The sequence below is a fragment of the Xiphophorus maculatus genome, chromosome 7 (genome assembly GCF_002775205.1).
Source record: "Xiphophorus maculatus strain JP 163 A chromosome 7, X_maculatus-5.0-male, whole genome shotgun sequence".
In the NCBI taxonomy this organism is placed as follows: Eukaryota; Metazoa; Chordata; class Actinopteri; order Cyprinodontiformes; family Poeciliidae; genus Xiphophorus; species Xiphophorus maculatus.
Window position 1 is genome coordinate 17,570,733 of NC_036449.1, and position 24,087 is coordinate 17,594,819.

General features: G+C 37.6%; 1 protein-coding gene across 1 annotated transcript in view; it reads right to left on the bottom strand.

The window, feature by feature from the left end:
• Window positions 1-24,087, bottom strand: part of LOC102216851 (sodium channel protein type 2 subunit alpha-like) — a 38,106-nt gene that overhangs the window by 2,603 nt on the left and 11,416 nt on the right. Inside the window, exons 10-26 of the mRNA XM_023337192.1 lie at window positions 23,654-23,860; window positions 22,709-22,972; window positions 21,412-21,786; window positions 20,427-20,550; window positions 19,434-19,672; window positions 19,160-19,333; window positions 18,317-18,673; window positions 17,680-18,132; window positions 13,566-13,704; window positions 13,334-13,488; window positions 13,043-13,216; window positions 12,712-12,834; window positions 9,539-9,814; window positions 9,397-9,453; window positions 6,533-6,670; window positions 6,352-6,456; window positions 97-367 (exon numbers count right to left, since the gene is read on the bottom strand). Coding sequence (XP_023192960.1) covers window positions 97-367; window positions 6,352-6,456; window positions 6,533-6,670; window positions 9,397-9,453; window positions 9,539-9,814; window positions 12,712-12,834; window positions 13,043-13,216; window positions 13,334-13,488; window positions 13,566-13,704; window positions 17,680-18,132; window positions 18,317-18,673; window positions 19,160-19,333; window positions 19,434-19,672; window positions 20,427-20,550; window positions 21,412-21,786; window positions 22,709-22,972; window positions 23,654-23,860 — 3,631 coding nt within the window. The remainder of the gene's footprint in view (window positions 1-96; window positions 368-6,351; window positions 6,457-6,532; window positions 6,671-9,396; window positions 9,454-9,538; window positions 9,815-12,711; window positions 12,835-13,042; window positions 13,217-13,333; window positions 13,489-13,565; window positions 13,705-17,679; window positions 18,133-18,316; window positions 18,674-19,159; window positions 19,334-19,433; window positions 19,673-20,426; window positions 20,551-21,411; window positions 21,787-22,708; window positions 22,973-23,653; window positions 23,861-24,087) is intronic.

Here is a 24,087-nt window from a genome sequence, read left to right on the forward strand (position 1 = left end):
AAATAAAGAAGAATTTATTAAAGTTAACAAATAAGCAAACATGTACAAAGTTTAATTGTTTATTTGCACAAAACAGTAGCCAAAGAAAAGTCTTACCAACAACTGAGAGGATCACCACAATGAAATCAAATATATTCCAGCCATTGATGAAAAAGTAATGGCGAAGTGCAATCATCTTTAGCAAACATTCTCCAGAGAAGATAACAATAAACACTATGTTAATGCACTTGAGGTTTCGTTCCCATTCATCACTTTGTCCTTCTTGTTCCACCATCATAGTTACCATATTTAACCATATCAGAACCATTATTAAAATATCAAATATTTGTTGAGTGACAAAATCAAAAACATATCCTTGAAGCTTGTTCTGAAACAGAAAAATACATACAAAAAAATAAACAATAGGTAAATGTGTATTACCAAAAGAGATTAGATTCAGTTGTTGCTCAGATTAGAGGTCAATCAATGCAGTTTCCTCTATTACTGAGTTCATTGTTATGGTTTACATTGTCCATTCTCAAGCACATTTGCTGGTTGGCAAAAGAACTTGTGGTTCCTCTTTGTAGGAATTTGCTATTGCTTCTGAACTAACTTGTTCACTTCAGTGAAAAAATTAGTATGTAGAGGGATTATTTATTTGTAAACACAGCGGATGCACACACAACTCCACTGCAGCAAGAGCTGACCGGAATTTAAACTGTCACTGGTTGCTATGGTTACCCACATTTGTCTAGCTGTTTTAACATTAGCCAGCATGTTGTCAGCGTACTACAACCATTTATCACAGCATGATAATATAAGTTATGCTACCAAACTGACATTAGTGAATGAGATATGTATTAATGACAAAAACGCATTAGATGCAGGTGTGTGGATAAATGACAAGAGAAAATGGCCCAATCTTCAGTGGCCGGACATCACTTATATTAGAACAATTTTGTTCATGGTAAGATTATCAGCTCTCAATGAGATATGTCAAGTCTCTCTAAATAAGACAAACATTTCTATGGTGAGCAAGGGCAAAGAGAGGTGATCTCCGCTGGTGGCGAGTTGTAAATAATTTTATTGGCATAATTGTAAATATTTAAAAAAGTTATAATAATGTATTCTTGCCTGCTTTTTGCAGGTGACATGGCTGCTGACGCAACACGAGATTGACTGATAGTCCTTCTATAGACCTTGACGCAACCATCCCAAGTTTGATTCCAGTTGCTTACGGATTCTTTTGCCGCATGTCTTTCCCCTCTTCTCTCTTACCTTTTCCTGTTAGATTACGATCAAATAAAGATAATTTGTGCCCAAAAATCCCTTTAAAAAATGGTATTATCTAGATCAAGGGTCTCAAACTCAATTTACCCGGGGGCCGCTGGAGGTAGAGTCTGGGTGAGGCTGGGCCGCATCGGGTTTTCCACAAGAAAAGCTCTTACAAAAACATTCCAATGTTATCAAATGTCTTTATTTTCATTTTTTAACACAAAATAAGATGAAAAAATAAATAAACAATTCAAAGAAAAAAAGCGAATCAGTAATAAATACATAAAATAATAATAATAACACAGCAGATATAGAAGAATTATAATAATGTAATTATTATAATTCAGATTCAAATGGCCGTATTAACAGTTCTTTAACCTTTAACTTTCGGAACATGAATGGAGCATTGAACATAAACTGTTATGAACATGGCTTCTTCTGTCTACTTCTTACTGCTAGAGGTCCGGCAGCGCTTCCTCTCGCATAGCCGAGCCACATTTGGCTTAAGGGAGGAGGCAGTTGAGACCCTAAGTAGGGCTTGAAGATGCTCGTCAGTAAGTCTGGACCTGTACTTGGATTTATTGAAGTTCAAGGTAGAGAAGAGCTTTTCGCACAAGTATGTGCTCCCAAAAAGACACATGGTCCGCTTGAACATTCGGGAAAGCTCAGGGAAGCTGGGTGGCAATTCTCTCAAAAATTGCCCAACCTTGTCTGCTTTTCCACTCACCTCCCTGAACTTGGCTTTGAGTTCAGAGTTGCACTGCAGGTCAATGAGCTCCATTTGAAGCACAGGAAGGGCATCTTGCACATCAAAGGAGAAGGGGTCCACAAAAATTTTAAATGTGGCTCTGTGAGTCTTGAAGTCTGCAAATCTGTGATCAAATTCCTCCTGTAGCTTCAAAATGACATCCGCATACTTCTTACCACTGAATGGTGTGCTTGCATCCATGAGTGCCTTGCATGCTGGGAAATGGCAAAGGTTTGTCTGAGAAAGCTGGGCTTTCCATAACATAAGTTTTGCAGAGAATGCTCTCACGTTGTCATAGGCAGCATTGACAAGTTGCCCCTGGCCTTGTAACTTCTTATTCAGTAGATTAAACTCATGTGTAATATCAACAAGAAAAGCTAAGTCCATGAGCCATTTGGGATCACTTAGCTCGGGAACAGCAACCCATCTTTCTCCATGAAGGCTTTCACTTCCACCCTCAACTCAAAAAATCTCTTCAATATGTTTCCTCTGCTGAGCCAACGTACCTCGGTGAAGTAGAGCACATCCCCATATTCTGACTCCATTTCCTCTAAAAAAGCACAAAACCTTCTGTGCTTTAAGTTCCTGGATCTGATTTGGTTGATGCATTTCACAACGACAGACATTGTCAAACTTCAGGCATTTGCTGCAAAGGGCCTGCTGATGGATAATGCAGTGCAGAGCAATGGCCTCCTCCACACTCTCCTCTTCCAGTTTTTTTTTTAACAAGTGCCACCAGTCCATTTTTCCTCCCTGTCACTGATGGCACTTCATCGGTTGTTATTCCAACAAACCTCTTCTACGGCAAACCGGCATTCTCAATGGCATCACACAGCAGGTGAAATATCTCCTGAGCGGTGGTCTGGCCATGCAATGGAATTACTGTGAGCAACTCCTCTGTGACTTCAAAATTGTCATCAACACCACAGACATAGATTGCGAGCTGGGCAGTGTCGATGATGTCTGTGGTCTCATCAAGAGCAACTGAGTATACACTGAAACACTTTGCTTTCTCAAACAGTTGATTATAAACGTCACTTGACAGGTCAGAAATGCGCTCTGCCATGGTGTTGGCAGAAAGGCTGATGTTGCTAAACTGACCTTTCTTTTCTGGACAGACAATACTTGCAGCCTGTAATATGCACTTTTTAACAAATTCGCCTTCTGTGAAAGCCTTTCCTGCTTTAGCAATCATGTCACTAACCACGTAGCTAGCTTCGACTGCTGCATCACTCTCTTTGGTTGCTTTCTTAAAAAAATCTTGTTGCCTCAGTAGACATGTTTTAAGATTATCAACCCGGTTGGCTCTCTCATCTCCCTGGTAATTTTCATAGTCCTCGGCATGTCTAGTTGTGTAATGACGTTTTAAATTGTATTCTTTGTGCACTGCAACTTTCTCTGTGCAAATAAGACATGTCGGGATGCCCCTGTGCTCAATAAAGAAATATTGCACTCCCCACTTTTTCTGAAATTGACTGTGCTCATCTCCAACCTTTCTCTTCACTGCAGGCTTTGAAAAAGACATGTTTGGGGCTGTAGTTGAAGTTTCAGTTTCAGTGTTCAGCCGATGCGTCTTTTCCGCTTCTTTTTCTGTCCAGCTGATGTAACCTGCACAAAATAATCAACACGTATTTTGTTTTGGCGGGTAAAACTGACGGCACACTTTAAGTTCCAGGTCAGAGGTGAACTCGGATCTCCTCCATTGCTGTTGCTGCTTTCGCTGTGGCTAGCTGCTTATGTTGGCGTTGTACTAAATCGCTGAAGAACATTGTTGAATCGACCCAAATTAACATAGACGATGGATTATATTGGGTGTTTTCTGGTAACCACTCGTCGGTGAGTTGTTTATTTTACGTCCTTTGTTTTTTTTATATAATAGAAATGCGATGGTGACACGCCACTTAAAATCTATGTATTGGCGTCTTAAAATGGTCTTGTAGACTAAAAGATCATTCTCTTTTTGTTAATTTTGTGGCCGAATTGAAGATATGTCCTCAAAGTATTAAATAAGCCCCTTGATTTGTGTAAATTTGTTCTTTAAGGATACTTTTAGTTGCTTTTCGTTGATTTTGTGAACGGCCAATAAAACTCTGTAATTGGTTAATTTCTTTGGAGTTGCGCAACAAAACAAGAAACCAATTCAATATTTCTGGAAACAGTATTTAAGTCAATTAAGTTTCATTGACTTTAAATGTAAATTAAACTTGGATAGAACTTAAAAGTGCACTTTACTTCATCTCTAACTTTACTTGGATCTGTAACATTAATGTGATTAACTTGAAATTCATTTGAATAATTCCTGAGAAATACTATATGGAATATAGCTATTTTTTTATGATTGTTTAGATGTTTAAGATAGCAGTTTAACCCTGTTTAAATGCTATTTTTTGTTTTTATTTATGACATTGTTTGGGTCAGGGTTTTTTTCCACCCCATTTCAACCCATGATGGCGAGCTACCGGATCACTGCAGCTTCGCGGTAGGACTTAAGTGAACCAAACTACTTCATTTTTTCGGATTCTATTGCCCTGGATCGATCATGGACTAAAAACGGTCAGATTATTGATTGATGAAACATTAATCACTCTGCATAAAAAAGAACGGACTTGAAGAAGAGAACAACAACTCTTGGGTGTTATCAGGGTTTATTTATTTATTTGTTATTGTTGTCTTCCTGTTATGTTTATTGTTTATACTTATAGGAAAATATAAATATTATTATTATTATTGAGTACCTTCCTAAATATATGCAAAAATGTAGATTTGAATACAATAACTTAAACTTACTACCTGTCTGTTGGTGTTTTATTCACACACACGGTCTCCTCAGCCGAACCTTTCTGATTGCCTATTACCATATTTGGCCGTAGTCAGGCGCTGTAACAGCCGTAATTGTGTAGTGTCTCTTTAAAATACTCTAGTATTGCTAATGATGTCAGAAGTATGCGCCACGGCTTCTCTGTAGAGAACGTGGGAGAAACGTGCTAGACGGACATGTTGGCTCCCTAGCTTTTCAGTAATGTTACGGGTTGTTTGGACGCTGCTCAATTTTCATGTCTGATAATATAGCAGCCGTTCAACCGGGCTTTGTAAGGTTGGTGAAGAGCATATTTATTAAAGGACAACACTGTGGAATTCCCGGTACCAGTGTGGTTGTGAGTTTTTGACCGTCCTGACGAATCTGCCGCCTCCTCTCCTCCCTTAAACACAACCCAAGCGTTACAGCGCCTAACCTTAATTACGTTACACTGATCAGCAACTTCCGGGTCTAGACTGGATGCTGAAACACGTGAAGCGGGAGCGGCCGCGGAAATTGCGCATGTACCGCATGCAAATAATGATGAATAGAAAATGCAAATAGGCCCGGCCGATGTCCCGCCCCCGAGAACAATATACTCCACCGTGATTGGTAAGTTCGTTCAGCTCTGCACACAACACTGAAAAGTGCCAGTTATATCAAACTCGCGCACTAACATTAAACTTTCATATTAAGGCGGGGGCCACAAACTATGGTCCCAAGGGCCGCAGTTGGCCCGCGAGTTTGAGACCCCTGATCTAGATGGTAAATACCTGGCCATGATGCAGTAGACCTTGGTATAGAAACACTATTTAGAATCTTAGGAGCATCAAAACTGATACATTTCCTGGTAGATTAATTCAGCTGCCAAACTCAATAATGGTAACTGATGATGAAACTATGCATATGTAGGGACCTTGGGTCTACTAAGGGGGTAAAGTTGGGAACCGGATTGTTGCTGTAAAGGTTGACTTTTGTTAATGATAAATCTTGCCTGACTTTGATCAGCTGAAAGTAAAAAAAAAAAAAACTAGACTGAAATATTCTGAACTAAATACACTAACACACTGTGCACAACTTGCATAAGCAGTCTATGAATTTAATCTTTTACATAGATCATATAATAAGGGTTTGATAGAAAACATTGCTTTTCAAAAAATACATATTCCCTCCACATTTAAACAGCATAAGTGTAGTCATGAATGATAGTCATTCAAACACAGCTCAACTATCTCAAACACAGCAAAAAAGTAATTCAATCAACAAATAAGTTGGTAATATAAGCTTCCTGTTGGGCAAAAATGTTACTGTGATCAGGTCTTTGAGCTTTTTTTTGAAACTGCATCCTTCCTGTTGTGTCAAAATAATTCTTAAAAACGAAGGTGATAAAATGTTCAAACAAGCAGAATCTACTTTAGCACATCCCTCTCTGTGCATCACAATGGACATCAATGGTTTACACATCCTCAAAACTGACTGCAATAATTTAAAATGGCTGATTAACTAGATAAACTGATAAAAGTCAAACTCCAACTAAGTTAGATTTACTTACTTCTGGCCTTGGGATTGGTTTCTGTGGCTTCTTTGATCCCAGCTTTTTCATAGCATTATAGTATTTTTTTTGCTCATCAGTCATGAAAATGTCTTGACCTCCTAAGTAAAAAGGCACAACAAACAATGTTAAACTACAGCAAAACATAAGAAGTTGTTTAAAGAGAACATGTGACACTTATCTTTCTCTTTTGTTGATTGAAATTGTCTATAATGACACCAATGAAGAGATTGAGGGTAAAAAAGGCCCCAAAGATGATGAAAACAACAAAATATAGGTACATCTTCAAGTTGATTTCATATTCTGGCTGTTCTAATACCTGTAATAGAGACCACAAAACACACAAATTAAAAAGTAAATGTAGAACTAAGAGGACTGCGCAGTAGTGCAGTAGATAGCACCACTTCTTGCCTTGCAGCAAGAAGGTAGATCCTGGCCTGTGGTCTTTCTGCATGGAGTTTGCATGTTCTCCCTGTGCATGCGGGGAGAACATCTCCGGGTACTCCGTCTTCCTCCCACAGTCCAAAAACATGACTGTCAGCTAACTGCCATGTTTACTGGGTTCTCTAAATTCTCCTTAGTGCGTGTGCATGGTTGTTTGTCCTGTCTGTCTCTGTGCTGCCCTGTGACAGACTGGCGACCTGTCCAGGGTGTACCCCACGTCTCGCCTGAAAACTTCGCTGGAGATAGGCACCACCCCTCCTGACCCCACTAGAGACAAGAGTGTACAGAAAATTGATGGCTGTAGATCTAAGAGCTCCTTCAGGGTTCCCCCAGTGTATTATAAGCCTGACAGCCTGGCAAGACTTTACTTACCCCTCTCCACCCTCCACAAGGCTAAGCATTGCTTGTTTTTAGAAAAAATAATTTAAAAAAGAGTTAATTTTATTTTTTATATATATATAAGTCGGACTACAAGCATCTGTTGCACTGAGCATTTCACAGGTGGAACAGAATTCCACCTATATTCCATTATAGATGGAATTATAGTTGATGCATTTAAGAGGTCACAAAGCCGGGAGAGTGGACATCGCTAGCGCCTCTATGTGTTGCCTCGAGCATTGGTGCTTGATGTCTGAAGTTAGCTGTGGTGCGGATTGCGAGCACCTCCTTTGACTCAAACTGGACACAAGCTGACCAGTATGGATATATACATCACCCCCAGTGAGGACTCATGTTTCTTTGCAGAATTTTTTATCAAGGTAGGAGTCAAGTTTAAAACCCACTGCATTAGCTCGGCTTGTGCAGCTCTGAAAGCAACCTGTAGTCTTGCTTTCAGAGGTGCACATTGAGCGAGTGGAGAAAATGATTTATCTTTGTAAACAAAGGATTATGTGCCGGCGTGTGCGTTTACATCTACACACTGCCCAGCGGTGTTTTAGATAGATTAGATTAGATAGAAACTTTATTCATCTTAGTTCTACTTTATTTATTTTTAATACAAAAACAGAGTGGACCGCCGGTGGATCACCTTAGTTCCCCGACCACTGGGCTTAGCAAGTTTTCTGGGGGAAACACTGTCCTTATTTTTCAGATAAATTCCTTGATATATATTTCCTAGATACATAAACTCGAAATTCATCTATTTCTATAAGAGCAGAGGTGACAGGTCAGAAGTGTGATACACTACGAATAGGTTGCCTGTCTATCCTACAGTAATATCTGGGTTTCAAATCCTGCAACAAGGCAATAGTGTTAACTTTTAATTAAAGTAAAACACCACCCTCTTCTGACAATGCACAGAATTTTTTTTTTTATCTAAACGCTTTCTATGACTGTCATTTCTAAAATTAGAACTTAATAGACATCTTTTCTAAAAGACATCTTTTTCATTATTTAATCGGAGAAACCGATTAAATAATGGAGAAAATAAAACTCCACCCCAATCACTCCTGGGGTTTAAAATACACAAAACGTAAACTCAGAACCCCTGTATATCAGGGGTGCTCAAGTCCAGTACTCAAGAGCTACGCTCCTGCAACTTTTATATGCATCCTTACTCCTACAGACTGGGATCAAATGGCTGAATTCCCTCACCAGCAGTCATTCAGCTCTGAAGGGGCCTGGTAACGAGCCATTTATTTAATTCAGGTGTGTTGGAGTAGAAATGCATCTGAAGGTTGCACGATGGCAGCTCTCGAGGACTGGACTTGAGCAACCCTGCTGTATATACTACCTAACACTACTATGCTACCTGACACAGTTAAGGCATTTCTTGTAGCTGGTGGAGGTTGCTGCTGAGATGAATATTGAATAGATAACAGGTTTTGGTGGTGACAGTGTGATAGTGTGGGGACATGGCCTTCCACTCGTAAAATTTGCCTTGTAAATATTGGAGCCAATCTCAAACCAGTCAATATTTGAGATAGGATTATGGAACTTGTTGGAATCAGATAAACCCTGCACCAAACCACAGTCTTGTTTGAGGGAGCAAAATGATGTATCAGAGACTACACCCAGAAGAGAGAGAGAGGAGATAAGCTGTATGTGCCAGAGTGATTACCACACCCACATAGATCTACTGAAAAGCACGGTGTGCACAATACTACAGCTGTGCATGACCAATCTGGTGAGCAGTATCAGGAGAAGGTTCCAGGTTGTAGTTGATGTGCAGGGTTCTTCCATGAACTACTGAAGCCCCTGTTTCTGAAATGAATAATTTGTTAAACTGGCACAATGTCTTGTTTAGTTTTGTTTGGGAGGGAACAAAAAGGCGTTTTAACAACATGAGATATGTTGCCAGGAAGTTTATTTACAATTATTTACAACCGAACACAAATTTTCTTACTTTTCTGTTTATTCTATATCCCTCTCCACATGACGAAATGCATTCTTTGTATTGAACTACATAATGCACTCTAGTATTTTATCCTCAAACTGAGTAATTTTAAGAACTTTTAAAAAATATTTTATTACTTTTACACTCAACTAATGTTAAAAGTTTAAATATGAAATATTCCATGATATTTGTTATACCTTGCATTAATTAATTTTACATTTTAAAATAGTTAGGAATACCGCGATAAACAAGAGATAATATATTACTTTGCTTGGAGAATCCACAGCAGCATACATGATATCCATCCATCCTTTGAATGTAGCCTGTCAAGAAAGATACTTTAAATAAGATATTAACATGTTTGGAAATATGAAAAAGTTATAAGCAGAAAAATATCAAGTTACTCACAACTTGCAGGAGAGCAAGGTAGCCCATTGCAACATTGTCAAAGTTGACTTTGAGATTCTTCCAGCTGGCATTCTCACTCCCTAAATTCAGACATTCTGTTATGTTTTTCACTTCTTTTGGGAGGAAAGGCTTTTCTGCAGTTTTATTTTCACAGCTATAGAACTTCCCTGCAAATAGGTTTACTCCCATGATGCTGAAGATGAGCCAGAAAATGAGGCATACCAGCAGAACATTAAAGATGGAAGGAATGGCTCCCATCAGGGCATTGACTACCACCTACAAAACAGAAAAACACCACAAAAGTAACACATATCTACTACCTGTAGCCAGAACGTCTATTAAAAAGAATGCACAACACTATATCCATGAAATGGTATGAAAAGGAACACACAAGAGTGACGAGACCTGTGTAAACAAACAGCAGGACATAACATGGCTGCAAAGATATTGGAAGTGGATGGAAAACAGGGAAAAAATAGGAAAATAAGGCAGGAAATTGATTAAAGTGTACTAATCGTAAAAAAAACACACAAAAAACCAAAGTCGGTTGTTACTTAGTTTTAAATAAGCATTGATAGAGAACTTCTTGAAGAGGACCAAGGATGCCAAAAGTTTCATTACTGTAAACAGAAACATAAAATAACACATAAATCAATCATGTTAGATAACACTGCAAACAATATTAAAAGCAGAAAGACGCATGTGAGAAGATGATCATGCAAATAAAGGAATCTCACAGGCAACTGTGGGAGGAAAGAGACTATAAAGACAATACCACCACCGCATGAAAAGAAGTACATGTACACGCTTCATTGATTTTTTGTTACACAGTTACATACATTTAATGTCTGTATGTAGTGAGCATGTGAAACCACAGTAAAATTCCTTGTTTAATGACCTTGTTTGGTCATTAAAACTGATTCAGATAAGTTATCAGTCTCAGTTTGGACTGTGAGTAGATACAAAAAAAAAGACTTAAATAATTTCAGTATTGAGAGAAACTCCTGCTTGAGTTTCTGCAGAGTAAGCAAATTATGGATGCAGTGTGAAACTGTCCTTTGGTAGACGGGCCATTTCCTTCCTGTGCAATTCCACTCAAAAATAATTCTCACTTCAACCACAGTCTTAGATTTCTCCCTTTGATTTGGATTGTTTCTGGTCGATTTTTGACCAGGCTAATCAGCGAAGGAGAAGTTGTGAACAATGATGTAAATTTTCTGTGCTGTTTTAGAATTTTATTCTACCTGTAGTTTGTTAAGGAAAAATGATTATTTTTAGTGCTTAATACAGTTAATCTTACGACATGTGTAAAAGTTATATTCAATACTCTTATTTGGAACAGGTTTTGTCTGAGATGCGGGATGGGGCCGAATAGCAGGCATTCAGACAAGCAGGGACCTCCCGCTGTCACACAGAGCCATAAAATTAGCATTCCGATGGGGCAGAAGTACGGGAGTTTGGGGGAAGAGACTTCAGAGGTATCTGCGAAATCTCATCTCAGGACCTTTCGGCGCCAGGGATCCGCCCGTACCAGACAGGGATTAGCACTAAGTGGTCCGCCCTTTTACTTAGACAAAAACCAGACGGCCCTCCAACCTTTGCCGTAAATCAGGGAGGTTCTTAAGTTTCTCTGAGTCCCTACGGGAGTTTCTAATTGGTCGAAGAACGGAACGCCTTAATTGAATATATTAAATTGAAGAAACACCCACTCAGTATAAAATTTCGTGTCAGCGCTAAAAATCCAGAGAGCGGCCACTATTTTTGCCTTTTTGTTGTCTTTGTTTTGTGTTTGTCTGTCTTCCCCTTGTCTGTCTTTATTTTTATGAGAAAAATGCATGTCTCTGTTCCTCTGCAGCTTTGTTGTTGATTGCTTTGTATGAGATTAAACTCTGTGATCTGTGACGTCAACACACTTTGTTGTTGTTTCACTTTAGCAGCACGCTGCCACTCGCTGAGGATCCCGGGAAAATTAAAGAGGAAAGAGCCAAACGTTTTGTCCAAAGTTAACATTAAATTATCCTCTTTTTTAATAAATTGTAGCAATGGCAATGGAGGAAGTGAACAAAGTCGCACAGTCAATCTTGGTCATGCTTTCAAATATTGAATTAACATTAACAGCTGCCTGGTTTGGATCGGTACATCTATCTTCGCAGTGGAGGATGGTTGCTTACAGCGCAGGCAATTTTCAGTAAGCATCTTAGCTTTGAGCATTACATACGTCATGGGCAAACATTAGTAATTGGGTAAAACCTCAACAGAGTCCACACCTCCAGGAAGCAATAATTTCTCAACAGCCCGGACCCAGACCCTCTGTACTACACTAAGGAAGTAAAGTGTAGTACAAAGGCTATTTTTTAACAAGGGTAGTCCTTCTATAACAAACTAAAAATATGAAACAGAGTTACAGTGGGAGAAAATGGCTGGAAAAAAGAGGTAAAAAGAGGAATACGTTGATTGCATGCAACAACTTAGAAGATTTTAAATAAAGTATGTGCATGTGTGTTTGGAGAGCGTGTGGATGGGCTGTTAAGCAGAGCAACACAAGTTTTGTTTTGGCTAGTCAATTCCATAAGTAAACAAAGGCTATAAATGTGAACCCAATTATCTGTTCTCTTATATAAGACTAATTTTCCATCATAAATTACAAAAGCCTGGTAAATTTTTTTATGGCTCTGGATCAGAAATGTAATTAGTGCCTCACATAGGTAGCCAAAAAAAAAAAAAAAAGCATTTTAGAATAACATAGCAGCAAACTATTACTAATTCCAGTAAGATGTCTTGAAACACTTTTTTTTGTCCAGAGGTCATTTAAACCACAATAAGTACTATGCATTATTATTTCCATGAAAATATCTTTGGTGCTTAAAAATATTTATAGCATTTTCACAAAAGTTAGCATAGGTTTCTTTTTCTGAAGAAGATTTTGAGCCTTGAAAAGTGAAACTCAAATGTATAAATCCCTTGAATCCATACAAAACTTTTAAATCCAAAGATGATTACATGCATAGTTCTCTGGTGCAGTGATTTGTTTTTGACAATTATTACCAGCAGCAATATGCTAAAGGTTAGGTTTTAGAAGAACTGTGCTTTAAGCTTAAATGAAAATCTTGAACTCAGTGTCAGCATTATGGTTTTGCTTACAGTTTTGCGAAAGAGTTTGTAACTGCACTTACCCTCATGCCCTCAAATCGTGACAGAGCTCTTAGGGGCCTCAGAGCTCGCAGCGTTCTCAGAGATTTGATTGGACCAAGGTCTGAGTATTCTAAAGCATTAGCCACTAGACTGACCAGAGAGACCTGGAAAATACACACACAGACACTGTAAACAGAGAAGACTGAGAATGTATAGTAAAACACATGTTTATCAAAATATAGAAAATCATTGTTTTAATGTTTTTCAATGTAATTGCTTCTACATCAATTAGAGTTACCTCATTGTAACTGACAACTTAAGACTGAGCAAATCTTTTTCTTTGTTTTTGCATAAGCTAATGTTTCAACTCACATCAACAATGAGGAAATCCAACCAGCACCATGCATTTGTGAAATACTTGGCAAATCCATATGCCATCCATTTTAGAAGCATTTCCAGAATGAAGATAAAGGTAAAAATTTTGTCTGCAAATTCCAAGATCACTTTAATTGTCTTCCTCTGCTCAGAGTATATATCTTCAAAAGCCTAGTGAGAAAACATAGTGGGTCATCACACTACTCGTGATTATATATTGTAGTCAAATGTCAAGAAAGCATTGAAATAAGCTTTACTTTGCAGAGAAAAAAAATCTCTGAGACTTACAAGTGCTCCACTGCTGAGCAAAATCATAAATATGATGAAGCTCTCAAACCAGTTGTGCTCCACTATCCGATAACAGGTTGTTCTTAGAGTCCACCATACTTTCCACCAGCCCACATTCACATTTACTTGGCAACACTTAAATTTCTGGATGCATCCTGAAAAGAAAAAAAAGTGTGTTATTTGTCTATTATGTGATTAGAAGCAACTGTTAGATGAATGTTGGAGAATTTACCAGGAGTAAAGCAATCATGTGGTTCCTTAATTACTTCTACATCAGGTACAAGCTCAGCAGGCTCTCCGTTTGACAGACCATCCACTGTACTCCCCTCAGAGGCACTGCATTGCCCATCATCATCATCACCATCGACAACCTGTGGATGCAATCAAGATTGTGTCTCAAAAAGCAAAAGGTTTTTTGACAAAATCTATAATGCTAATTTTTGGTTCACGTTAAGTGTGATTAACTCTCAGAGGTCGACGCCCGCCCTGTGGCGGGCATGACGTCATGCATTTAAAAGACTTCTGTATAAAAACAAGACGCCATGAGAAGTGTGCACTTCATTTCTGTTGGACAGTAGAGACTTCAAACTTTGTAAAAGTAGTGTTTTTATATTGATTTTGTTTTATATTTACTTCCAAATAAAACCAGGAATATGATCGATCATTTTAGCCATAGCGTAGTGCGCATTTTACGCATGTTGAGTGCAATCAGTAGTTGTTTTATGACCAAAAAGTGAACGAATGCAACATGAAAGCCATTTTTCCGAGTTCCTCCAAGTGCACCACATTTCCGAAGCAACCAATCAGAAAGCATTTTCGGGCATTTTGACTTGAGATCGGAACAGCAGCGCGGGGAGAGAGTTTTGTGGCGGAAGAGAACGGTGCGCTGTTGAGATTTCGGATTTTACTAGTAGTGTTTTGTATTAGATTTTTTGGAAGTAGTGTTTTGTATTAGATTTTTAGATCATACGTGTGTTAGTTAGTGTGCATTAGTGTTTGTAGACGGTTTTTAGTGTTTAGTGTGTGTCAAAATGAGTCGCTACATGACTGCGCAGCAAGCCCTGAAGTACATGTACGAATGTGAAGAGGACGAAGGCGCGCTGCCAGAAGGTTCGGACTCGGAGTTTGAGCTTGACGATGAGTTTTTTTTTTTTTTTTTTTTTCTTGTTTCATTTCTTTGTTTGGCATGGGATATGTACAGTAAATTATTATAATCGGAGTAGATGCACACTGAAACACATTATATGCTAATTTCCATCTCCAGCTTGGTGATCCCTCCATTCTATTCAGGGAGGAGGAGGAGGAGGAGGAACATTTATTGGCGTACAATAAATATATGGGTGGGGTTGACCTGTCTGATCAACTCATCCAGTATTACTCTGCACAACGGAAAACTTATCGTTGGTACAAGACTGTGCTTATGCATTTGGTTGACATTGCCACAGCAAATGCCTACATCCTACACCAAGAGTTGTGCAAAGCCAAAGGAGTGAAGCCCATGACACACAAAGACTTCAATGTGGAGATGGCCAGTCAGCTTTGTAGTGTGGACATGGCAGGTGTTCCAAGGAGAAAGGCAGCTGAACACATTCCTGTGCCCATTAGTGCTTAGCAAAATGCCAGAAACGGCAGACTGCTGTGCAGACACTGCCTCCGGGTGAACAAAGTCAGGAAGGACACGCAATGGAAATGTGAGGGCTGTGATGTGCCATTGTGCCTTCTGATTGACAGAAACTGCTTTGCACAATGGCACAAGTAATTTGTTTTGTCTTGTGGCACCCATTTTGCAAATATTGTAAATAGTTGTAAAAAAAACGCCTGGGAAATTACCCACAATATGGTGAAAATATGACTAGTAATTTGTTTTTTACTAAGTTTGTACAAAAGTTCTTAAAATTTACCCAAAAACTTTTCATGTTAGGCTGTAAAAATGGTTTGTTCAACATTTTTGTGAATATTATAGTAAAAATATCAATATTTTTTCTACTCGGATTTTGTTTCTGTGTGTGTTTTTTGCTCCAATGTGATAATAAATTTTGTCAAAATGAAACAAACACTGTAAAATCACAAAGTTTAGGATGTTCTGAAAAGAATGATACCAAACAAGGTAAGGTAAATAGTTTTTATGGTGAAAATATAAGGGTAAATTCAAAATTAGACCAAAACGGCCATTTAGACCCAAGACTCCAAAGGGTTAATCCATTTTCCTTACTTGTATTATTCTTTTATTTTTAAATCAAGATATTTCTACCACTTTCCATAAGCTTCAACAAATCAGGAGCTAAACTCTGTATTGGTTTTGAACTCAGAGCAGAGTGAGTCCATCTACTGGCCAAATGTCTTTCTTACAAGCAGAATCAATGCACTTTAAATATAAAGATTTACCAACTATTGCACTGAATCAGTCCTTTGCAATGGAAATATTGTACATGCTGATACTGCTGTAATTGGGATGAGAACTGGAATTCAACGTATTGTGCTGCTCTAGCAGCAACAAGTGAGTTACATGAGCTCCGGTATTCAGGAAGTCCTCTTCACCATGTACAGATACCTAAATGTAGTGAGTTGCTGCAATGTGACTGTCTAATTAGCTATTTGAGCTATTAGCAATTGGACGGGTGTACCAAATAAAGCAGACTGGGTGTACATGCAGATAATTTGCATTGCTTCTATTTATCTGAAAAATAAAAAAAAACGTAAACTTCTTCCTTAGAAACTTGGAGGTATTTGTAGCTATTTTTTGCTGTTTTTTTTTTTTTTTACCCCTCCAGTGGGTCTTTTGTGGGCTCTAGTGTCCCTTATATGATAGTAGGCTGACAGGAAATGGGGAAGGAGAGGGGGGAAGACATGCGGCAAATGTTGTCAGGTTCGGGAGTTGAACCCCTCGACGGCCACGTCGAGAACTCAAGGCCTCCAAATACGGGTCGCGCTAACCCCTACGCCACCACGGCACGCCCTATTTTTTACTGTTTTTGGTGAAGCATTTTGATTTGTCATTTAGTTTATTGTTGTAAGGGCTTCCGCAGGGTGTGTCTTCTAAAAGCTGGCATGAGCTAGAATGTCTTCCTGCAGAGTGCAGACTACCATGGGACCAGCTGTTGAAGTGATGGCAGTGATGTAAGCATGTTATTGCAATATTGTGGATGTACTAATGTTAATGTAATAATGGTTCATTTCTCCACCCTTTCATTCTGTTTCTGTGAGAGAAACCTGATGCTATGCAAAATCAATCGTCGTTCTCAAATGATTTGTATTTGCAGTATTTGGAGTTCCTAAGTTAGCTAGTCTTTCATTTTTAAGTACTGAAAGAAGAGGAGCATGAAAGTTTTAGCTTAAATTTGAAAATGTAATTCCTTTTTGTTGTTTTAAGAATATTAGCATTATTACATTAGAGTGACAGTAGGTTTTTGTTTTAAATTATCTGATAGTTTGTGGCTAACATTAGCAAATATGAGTCTACGGAGTGATTTGTATAATACCATTAAATCAGATTTAATAATCAGTTTGGGTAATGTGCCAAAAATATGAAAAAACGGTGACTCATGTATGAATTAAGGAACATTTCTTCTTTTTATCAGTAATTTAAGTATTAATTTTACCATTAAGTTTTCTTTATAGAAGTAATGCTAAAGTTTTGAAGTGACATTAGCCAGACACCCCACTTGAATGTAATCGACAAAAAGCTTGTCAGCAATAACAAGAAGGGTTTGAGTGATCTGTTAATGAGGTCTTTCCATTGATTACTTAGAAAAGTATGATTGTGAAAAAAAAATGTTATTAAGATCGATCCTCTTTAAACATTGTTTTAATAAAATTGGACGATGTCTATCTTATTGCAGATCAGAAAGAAAATTCTCAATTCGATGAAAATTATTTTAGATCTAAATTTGCTAAGGGTGTGAAAAATCTGAATCCTAACCCTGTCAACAAGGTTATTTCTCAGAGCGGAGAATTCTCAGAGAGTTGTTACAACAATTGTTGTGTTTCTGTCTCTTTTCACCCAGTAATCCCTACTGCATGCAATCAGACCTTTAGAGGAAAATTCAGCTCCACAGCACTCACAAATAAATGGCATATAATCGAATCTGAGCACTAAGATTTTCTTGTCTAGACCAGTATTGGTGGTCTTTTTCCTAGGGGAAACATTATGACACTAGCATGACTTTTTGACTGTAGAAAGCGAATATTTTACATGCCATTACCTGGCAGCAGATTTCCCCAGTATAAAAGAATCCTAAGTAATAACATCCTTCATAAATATTAAGACAGTGGATGACACTATCTTTTAAAGCAGGAACCCATTTTTATCAAAGATAATTTAGAATAAGGCAAAACAAAATTCCTACCATGTGACATTCCGGTACGTTGGATGAAAAACTGCTGAAGTCCTCAGTGTTAAGCATTTCAAAGTCTGACTCTTCCGCAGCAATGGGAACAGTCACAGTCAGACTTGGGTTATTTATGAAAGACATGATGGAATCATCACTCTTGCTGTTGACTATGTACTTGTTTCCACTTTTGTCCACTCCAGTCACTTCACCATTGCTGTTCTTAGTTAAGTCTTTAATGGTATGATTGGGGACACCATTTTGTCCAAATGTTTTGTCCTCACTTGTTTTTTTATCTCCGATGCACAAACTGTTGCAACAACTTCGAAACTTCATTTTAATGAAGGCGATGGCTCTGTGTATGCGATCAAATGCAATCTGCAAATTGTTGAGCTCATTGTCATCCTCTCCAGACATCAGATTATCTGCACTGAATGAACTCAGCAGCAGGGCCAGGAACAAGTTCAGCACCTGTAAGAGGATAACATTGTTTTAACCAGGATTGATCTTGAGTTTGTTGCTCTCAGATAATAAAGAAAAAAAAACATTCAATGCTATGAAACTGCATTCAGTTCAATTACTCATTACAGAAATAAGTTCCATTGAAAACATTTGAATGATGTGGAATGAAATGACCAAAAAAGATGCAATGTACCACAAGATTTCCAATAACCATGACCGTCATGTAGAGAATGAGACATGGGGCTTTCCCAGCCACCTCCATACAGTCCCACATGGTCTCTATCCATTCTCCACAAAGCACTCGGAACACAATGAGGAATGAATGGAAGAAGTCATTCATGTGCCACCGAGGAAGAGTGCAGTCTTCAGAGATTTTACACACACAATCCTTATAGTGTTTTCCAAACAGCTGCATGCCCACAACAGCAAAGATGAAAACAATGATGGCTAGCACCAGGGTCAGGTTGCCCAAGGCTCCCACTGAATTACCAATTATTTTGATGAGCTTATTAAGAGTGGGCCAGGACTTGGCCAACTTGAACACTCTCAGCTGTTAGAAGAGAAGAAAAAAAGAAAAAACTTTAGAAACACTTTTGTGTAAGCTCATTTGAATGACAAACATTCAGTTAGAACCAATACACCTCAAATGACAGGTAATCTCAGATGTATTCAAACAAAAACTTATAATTTCTGTAAGTTTAAAATTATTTTCATCCCACCAAACAAATCTAAGCAAAGAAACAACCAACAAGGAAATCCCACAGGCATTTCTCAAACAAAAACTGAACAACGTAAAATGAGTATCAAATTAAAAACAAAAATAAACAACCTCTTCCTCTTTGTATTTACATTTTAATAAAAACATCATGCTGAAAATTGTTGAGCTCTTTTTCAATAGTCAATGGATCAAGCTTCTTTGGCATTACAGCAAACAAACTCTCCGAGTAGCTTTTGAAGGTTTGTATGTGGTGAGAAGAGTCAAGTCTTCTCACCACCAAAATAATTCCATAAAGGAGCAGCTCTAACAGATACTTACCAATCTAAATGACCTCAGAATGGACATGCCTTTTACGTCAGCCAGAGAGAGCTCTATCAAGCTTAAGCAAACTATGACTCCATCAAAAATGTTCCATCCCACTTGGAAGTAATGGTAGGGGTCCAGTGCAATGACCTTGAGGACCATTTCTGCTGTAAAGATGGCTGTGAACACCTTGCCAAAAGTAATTACAAGGGAGAATAATAAAACAGGATTTTGAAACCACAGTAAATATGTGAAAGATTTATCTGCAGAAGTCTAGAAGCAGACTTACCAGGTTTCCTACATACAGCATGTCGGAGAACCACTTATCCATTGGATAAAACTCCATGGCCATGAAAAGTGTGTTGAGTATAATACACAGGGTGATGGCTAGGTCTGTGAATGGGTCCATCACAATTATTTTGACTATTTCTTTGATTTTCATCCATACTGGACAACACTCCCAGATGAGGAATTTGTCGGCAAATTTGTACCAGTAAGGAGGACACTTCTGTCTTGATTCTTCAAGTTCTATTGTCAAAACATCACAAGATATTTCAGTTGAACTGATAGTTTATTCCTTTTAACCCAAAATATACAAAGGTGTTTTAATATGGTCTTCAAAGCTGCAGTAGGTAACGTTTTTTTTTAAAAAAAAGGTTTTCTTTTCACATATTTGTTAAAACTCATTATGTATTGACAGACAGATATTCTGAAAAAAAGAATCAAGTTCATCTGCCTCCTCTCTTTGGTTTTGCTGTCATCTGTAGAAACATCCAATCAGAGCCAAGCAGAAGGTCTAAGTGCTGTCAATCATGCTCATGTATGTGCTTCTTGAACCCTCCCTCGCACAGCACATAGAAGCTTCATTTAGTCGATTTGCTGCATCTGTGGCAGATTAACAACTTACCATTACAGGAAAGCTGTTTATCAGCCGTCATTGTTGGCCATGCTTACTAGCCTGTGCATTCACGGTAAGAGCCGCTGTAGGGATGGAGCTTATTGATTGTTTCTGACTGGGACCAGTGTGCGGTGACGGTAGAACCACAGGGCAGAGGCAGAGAAGCTTGATTTTTCACAGATTATGTGTCTCATTTTAAACTGTGAGGACTAATAGTGACAGTTTTAACAAATATCTAAAATAACTTGTTGGTCCATGAAGTACACAACCTTAAAACACAAACCTATTATAATTACATTATAATAGGTTTGTGGCTATTATATCATAAAATGTCAAAGGTTCCAGTGACAAAACACTGTATATCATAGGGTTAAAATTACATACCCTCCATGGTGGTTGTGATGACACTGGCTATACTTAATGCTCTCTGTCTCATCTCGGGTAACTCCAAACTGTTGAGGTAGTTTTCCCCACTGGTCGGTTTGCCTTCAGTGTCTGTGGTGTCAGCCTTCACATAGAAAGGATTATTAATGCCACAGTGGTGAAGATAGTAGGTAGTAAGAATAAAAAATAGTTAGCTTTAGCATCTTATTTATCTGTATAGTTCATTTTATACTAAAGCTTTTAGTGAGGATTTTGCAGTTTTCCAGCTTTCTGGTAAGACAAAATCAATAGTTCAGTTTTAAAATCATACTTAATTATGATAAAGATTAATAAATAGGCAAAAACATGTTTTTGCCTATTGAAATTTAATGTGTCATGCAGCTGACTAATTAGCAGCTAATTAACCTGCAATTAACCTGTACAAAAGACGTTAACTTCAAACTGCTAATAAATTGAGAATATATTCGTAGTTTGGAATGCATTCTAACATGCATAAATGAAGGTTTTTATACATGTATGTATAAAAAAAACACACTTAGGTAGCATTTTTAGGACATCAGTTATCAATATCTTACATTATTTCAGCAGTAGTAAGTATAATTGTTGTATTTTTTCACCTATCAAACAGAAATCCCAAATGATTCACAGACAGTAATAAGAATCAGAATTATTTACTACAGAACAAAAGTAATTTGGTAAGCCTGCTATATCTGCTGCAAGGTGACAGTGCTAACATCTAACTATGTAAACTATGGAAGCTGGTCATCTGCATACATATGTGTGCATGGAGCATGGCAATAATGTAAAAAAACAAAACAAAAAACAAAAAAGAACCTGATTTGAGAGATGAACCTGATTTGAGAGATGGTCAACAGTAATGTTGAGTATAAGCATTGCAGGCAAGACAATGAAATGTAATAAACATAACAGGAGATGTCATAAGCAAATAAAATTAGGTAATCTAGGCTATTAAGATATTTCTTACATTGTTTCCGGAGGAGGCCGTATCTATTCTCTGATTAGGTAGAAGAAGCCCTGTAGGTAGTGATGTTGGAAATGAATTCCTGTCCAACAGAGAAACAACCCCATTGCAGTCTATAGAGCTGTGCCTGATCCCAAAGGGTTGAAACCGGAGATGTTGTAAGAAGCTGCACTGGCTCACACTGCTGCTGTGTCTATCACATCTTGAGGCATTCAATGGGGATCCCCTCCAACTCAGTTTGCCTTCAAAAATGCTGTTCTCGTCATCTGCAAACTCATTTTCTGAAGCGACATCTTGTGTTTGGCTTTGGAGACTGAAAAGGCTGATTTTGCTGTTTCTTCTGGATGAGAGCAGTGGTCCACGGAAACTTAGAAAGGACTAGGAGAAAAAGATATTCTCCAATGGATTGATAATAAATGTTGATGTGTAGAAGAAAAACGTCTGACAGTAAAGTTTAGCGCTACACAATACCATATTTCCTGATGGAAAATGGAATGGACAATGGACAAAACAAAAAAACAAACAATAAAAACATAAAATCTATATAGTGGTAATTGGTGGGGAATTCAAAGAATGTGATCACAATGTAAGTTGTGCTGATGATGAAGAGAAGAAGATGAAAATCTCAAGTAATGCGAAATATGATGGATAATGACAAGAAAATGAGATGAGGAAGAAGAACAAAATGAAGGTGATAAAAATGACGACGAAGATGATGACGACAGTAAGAACATCAATGATGATGATGTTGATGATGATGAAGATGATTATCAAGATATTCAAGAAATGCCAAAATCTGTTTTGATTTTAGTAAGAAAAATAAAATCTGGTGCCTAACAGTTGAAGAAATGTTGCCATTTAAGGATTTTAATGTAAATGGTTAACTGACCTATCTTCTTTTTTTATTGTAGTAATTTTATTGACAGATTTTTTTAAATAAATAAATTTATATTTCAATTAAAATGATCCCAAACAGGTGTTCTGATTTATTTATTTATTTATATTTCATATTTTAGATGTGAATTTGATGGCTACTGTTTGATAAATTATATTATTTGCAAAACAGGCATAAATGGCAACACCATTTGTTATACCATAAAAAACACAAGCATTAAGCTTTAAAAAAATCTACTACTACAAAAGTTTCAGCTCTCCTGAATAGTTGAAACATACGTCTGGTGATTCAAATACAGTGACAAAACAAATGATTCAAAGACTAAAGGCTGAAAAGCATAAAATGCAGACTTTAAAATGTAAAACCAGTAATGAACTCTTCAGCTAATGATACATGGTACTGCACCTGGTGCGTAGATGAACATTTCATGTCATTGTTGAGCGGATATTCATCCACAGAGAAGCGGAAACGATTTGCCGGTAAGCTGTCCAGTGAATCTGAATGAGATATCTTCCTGGCTCCTTTTTCCTCCTCTTTTCTCTTTTTTCTCCTGTTGCGACGCTCTTTGGCACTTTTGGAGCTCAGCTTAGATACTTCTGAGGAACTCTCTGTTCCACCACCTTTGTTCAAAGCATCTCCATTGGTTGCTGCAGCTGCTTTTACCATTGCCTTGATGAGAATAGGCAGCATGGTGAAATGAACAGATGATAAAAATTGCATTAGTTGTGTCAACATGGCTGGTTTACATTGGAAGATGTGATTCAAGTTGAACAATGATTAAAGTGTGCAATGAAAATGTGCTACAAATAAGAATAATATCTTTAACAAGTAAAATAAGATGCACTAATACATCTAATTAAGAGTTAGCTACTGCTCAGTGTACCAAACCAGGAGACATAGATATTGTAAAGATCAGAAAAAGATTAGAAAGCAAGGAGTGCATTGACAAATACATAGATAGCAATTTACATAGACTCATCACTGGCATGAATGTTGTTTTATTTTCAGATTTTCTGATGTATTTTAAAGCCTGTTCATACAGTGTAGAATGAATATATAACAAACAACTTTAACCACTGTTAAAGACTATTATTATTTTTCTGTCTAGATGTTGTTTTAAGGTGAAGTTGAAGTACTGGAAAACTGTGCTTTTTATTACATTCACTATGTGCAATGCACCTCTGGTACCACTTGGAGAAAAAAAACTCATTAAATAGTAGACAAGAAGTACCGCAAATGTGATTGCATTCATGTCAATCACAACATGTTAACTTCAGAATGAACCTGTACATTTAAGGTAAACCTTTATTAAAACAATTTTATAAGAGAAGGAATATCCATTTAGTGTACCTGAGCATCCTCTTGTTGACGTTTTAGCTGCTCAATGGCAACATTATATTCATACTCCTTCTCCTGAGCTTTCTTTAGGTTGACCTGGCACTGCTCCTCATAGGCCATAGCAACTACAGCCAAAATTAAGTTTATCAAGTAGAAGGAACCAAGAAATATAACCAGGACGAAAAAGATCATGTAGGGTTTCCCAGCTGCTCGCAATGTCTGTAAATACAAAAGAAAAAGTTTATTTGCTTTTGATACAAATGCCTCATAACAAATATATTAAGTATTTTGTAAATAATCTATTCATTATTTCACATTTTCAATTTAACTTAGGTACATTTTTCAAATAGTACTGAAAAGACAATGCTAAACTCAGAAACAGAAAGCAAATACAGAAGTCATAGGAGGCTATGTTAATGACATTTAGTAAAACAGAATTGTACAAT